Here is a 3,306-nt window from a genome sequence, read left to right on the forward strand (position 1 = left end):
TAGGTCTTGTGTTAATTCGCGGTTACGCGGTTACCGTCGTCTGCTATTGTGTATGCTAGAACTTCCTCGATTTGTGTTTGTAGTCAGGACAGAGTAGCTGGTAATGTTGTAATGTTTTAAAAGGTATTTGAAGGTATAATATGAATTGAAGTAACGTTATCGAAGCAATAGAAGAGCACATAAAACTAGATACGTTTAAAACAAATCTCGGTAATTTTATAGCGCGAGCAGCTTGCGTCGTGATGCGCGTGATCGAGTGGGCTATATTTAAACCAAGGAGCATAAATCTCTGAACTACTTTCAGTCGCGAGTTTGCAAGTCCATCAGTCACTAGTAAATTTAATAGTTATTGGCGAAACTTTGATGTCCGCGTTTTTTAACACAGTCTCTATGGCCATTGTCATACTTTCCCTCTCATCCACATTTGGAATAAGTAACATTTTCGACACATATGAAACTAAATTAAGTGGATAATTCCAACTAAAACATCATATTCGACAAGCAGCCTCATATGTGTCAAAACCTGTTATAGAATCGACCACTGATAAGGCAGAGCCAGTTGGTTAAACACCAAGGAGTAGCGTGGAATTGGTGTATTGTCTGGAAATTCCATTTCATGTTCTACGCAAATTAATATTTTGCGATTAGGGAGTTATTTGAAGATAATTTCGGTAATGACAACGGCTACTGTTCCTGACAACAACAGGAGAAGAAAGTAGAAAGGAACGCTGACACTACTCAGGTCCAAGAATACTGTGCTTTGCGATGGTCTCTTCCAAATGAACTGTTCAATCGAGTAATAAAACTCTCTTTTCAGATGTTTGAAAACTTGCTTTTCGAAAATCGGTTCCACCCTGTAATAAAACAGAAATTAAGGATGTTAATCGTTTTACGATGAAGTTGATACTGACATCAGTTGGGCGTTCAATTGTGGTACGCTTCGGATCCATGAGGTGTTGAAAATTAAGTGTTTGTAGTCGAGTTTAAGAACTTGTTGCGAAAAGTAAAATCCACCATTTCTCACGATGAACTTTTCCACCTCAGGATCAGCCGCGAAAAATGCGAGCAAAGAAATCACATCGTCTTCGTTTACGATCAGAGCTTTTTCCCCAGAAAAAATAGGAATGTACGAATCAATCACTGATCCATTAAAGAAATGGCGCAGTTTCTTCCCATCGAAAGTGTCTAGCCATTCCTCAACAACTGGATCCAGGATCACCTGATTCAAACATAAGACGTCAGAAAAAATGGAGGACTTAATTAACACGAAATAGATTATTCACCCAATCTTTAATATCTTGGAAATGTTTTTCGGAAATAAATGCAGGCTCAATTCCCGATTTGATCAAGTCCGAGAGAGTGTCGATGCAGTTGTAGCTTTCCGTCGAGAAGTCCGTACTCAAGTAACAACCCATGAAGAACAGAACGAAAGTCACTCCGATAAGCCACGATGATGCGAGCAGACGACATTTAATGTGCGGTAGAACAGCAGGAATCGCTATAGAACATAATTATATTATTCGATTTAGATCTAAATAAATCCGCGTGCCGGCCATCTTTCGTATATTAAGGGGGTTAATTGTATCTCCACTACGAAGTTGAATTGGTTTTATACAGGGTGTTTCTGGAAAGTCTGGCAAAAATTAACAGGCATGTTCCTTGGTCAAAAGAAGTCCGAAAGGTCCTATGACGTTTTGGGGTAAAGCGCTCCGTTACGACGTTATGGGCTCTCAAAAGTAGGCCGAAAAACAAGGAGATTTTGCAGAATTATGGCAATAGTATTGTGGTTTTGACCCAATTGTTTTCGATTATTGAGCATAAGGCAATGATCGAAATAAGTTCAAACCTATTGGAAGACCATGAACGTGTTAAACGGCCAAAGCGTTAATCCCTTTGTTTTTATTAATGATTGTAATTAAAGGTAAGGAAAGTAGCTCAGATATCGGTTACTTGTTTGTTCAGATGTACTGGTAACGACCAGTCTTTTATTCTTTATTTCAATAAGACACATTACTTTTACAATAATTCGAATGAACCCCTTAAATTTTACAATAAATCGAATGAACCCCTTAAATTTTACAATAAATCGAAAGAACCCCTTAAATTTTACAATAAATCGAATGAACCCCTTAAATTTTACAATAAATCGAATCGATTCCATTAATTTTACAATAATTCGAATCGAACCCCATTACTTTTACGATAATACTAATGAACTCCATAACTTTTAACATAATTCGAATGAAACCCAATTACATTGTTCTACAAAAATTGTTCAAAATGGGCACCATCAACGTTTAAGCAAACTTGCGCGCGTCGTTTGAAAGATTCACGAACACGTTTGAAGATTCCTGGCGTGTTACAGATGCTATCACATCCATAAATTATCCTTTGTCGTAAGTCGATCGCGAGCTTTACTTCGGTATACCAAGTCCTTGAGATGGCCCCAAAGAAAAAATTCGCGTGGGTTGAGATCGGGAGCTTGGACCTTTTGCAAATGGTATGGGTGGAACTGAAGTCCTCGAAGGATTTTCCAGACGAGTACATGGTTAACGCCCAATTTTCGCCCGACGTTCCTGGTACTGGTTGTTAGATCATCTTCGAAAATTGTCAAAACGGTGTCCTCTACATCCTCGAGAACAATCGCCGCACGAGGTTCAGGTCCCGACGGTTGAAGTTTCCCGGTTTCTCTCAAGCGTCTGTCGACTGCCGTAAATGTTTGTCGATTGGGAACTTGTCGTTGAGGAAAGTGCTCCTGGTACAAGCGCCGAGCTTCCACATCATTTCCCCGAGCCAGTCCATAAATAAAAATTATAAGATGCATATCTAAGTACTCTGCATTCGTGAAGTAGACCATGATTAGTTCCAAATAAGCTTCCAAATGTGCACGTACGCCATGAAGCACGTTAAGGTACACACATTTAAACCGTCTGTAAAAAGCCTACAACTTCTGACGTTGAAAACTACCCTAATGTTTAGACCAACACAGCACAATTTGTTTTTAACGTTAGAAGTTTTAGGTTTTTTACAGACGGCCTAAATGTGACAATGTGTGTACCTTAACGTGCTTCATGGCGCACGTGCACATTTGGAAGCTTATCTGGAACTAATCATGGTCTACTTCACGAATGCAGAGTACAAAGATATGCATCTTATTTATGGACGGGCTCGGGGAAATGCGGTGGAAGCTCGGCGCTTGTACCAGGAGCACTTTCCTCAACGACAAGTTCCCAATCGACAATTATTTACGGCAGTCGACAGACGCTTGAGAGAAACCGGGAAACTTCAACCGTTGGGGCCTGAACC

The 3,306-nt window shown here is 39.8% G+C and overlaps 1 protein-coding gene across 1 annotated transcript; it reads right to left on the minus strand.

Moving 5' to 3' along the window:
- Window positions 1-652: 652 nt before the first annotated feature.
- Window positions 653-3,073, minus strand: LOC149620826 (uncharacterized). The gene is made up of 3 exons (XM_089854613.1): window positions 3,059-3,073; window positions 912-1,219; window positions 653-854 (listed from the first exon to the last, which is right to left on the minus strand). The coding sequence occupies exons 1-3, from the start codon at window positions 3,071-3,073 to the stop codon at window positions 653-655; spliced, it is 525 nt and encodes a 174-aa protein (XP_089710739.1).
- Window positions 3,074-3,306: the final 233 nt, after the last annotated feature.

This window comes from Phalangium opilio, unplaced genomic scaffold (assembly GCF_054372755.1).
Source record: "Phalangium opilio isolate 3A_F unplaced genomic scaffold, DU_Popi_V2 ptg000209l_1, whole genome shotgun sequence".
Lineage (NCBI taxonomy): Eukaryota > Metazoa > Arthropoda > Arachnida > Opiliones > Phalangiidae > Phalangium > Phalangium opilio.

Coding starts and splice junctions, on each gene's coding strand:
- LOC149620826 (XM_089854613.1), bottom strand. Junction 855..911: donor CAATTGAACGCCCAACTGAT/GTCAGTATCAAC, acceptor GTTTTATTACAG/GGTGGAACCGATTTTCGAAA.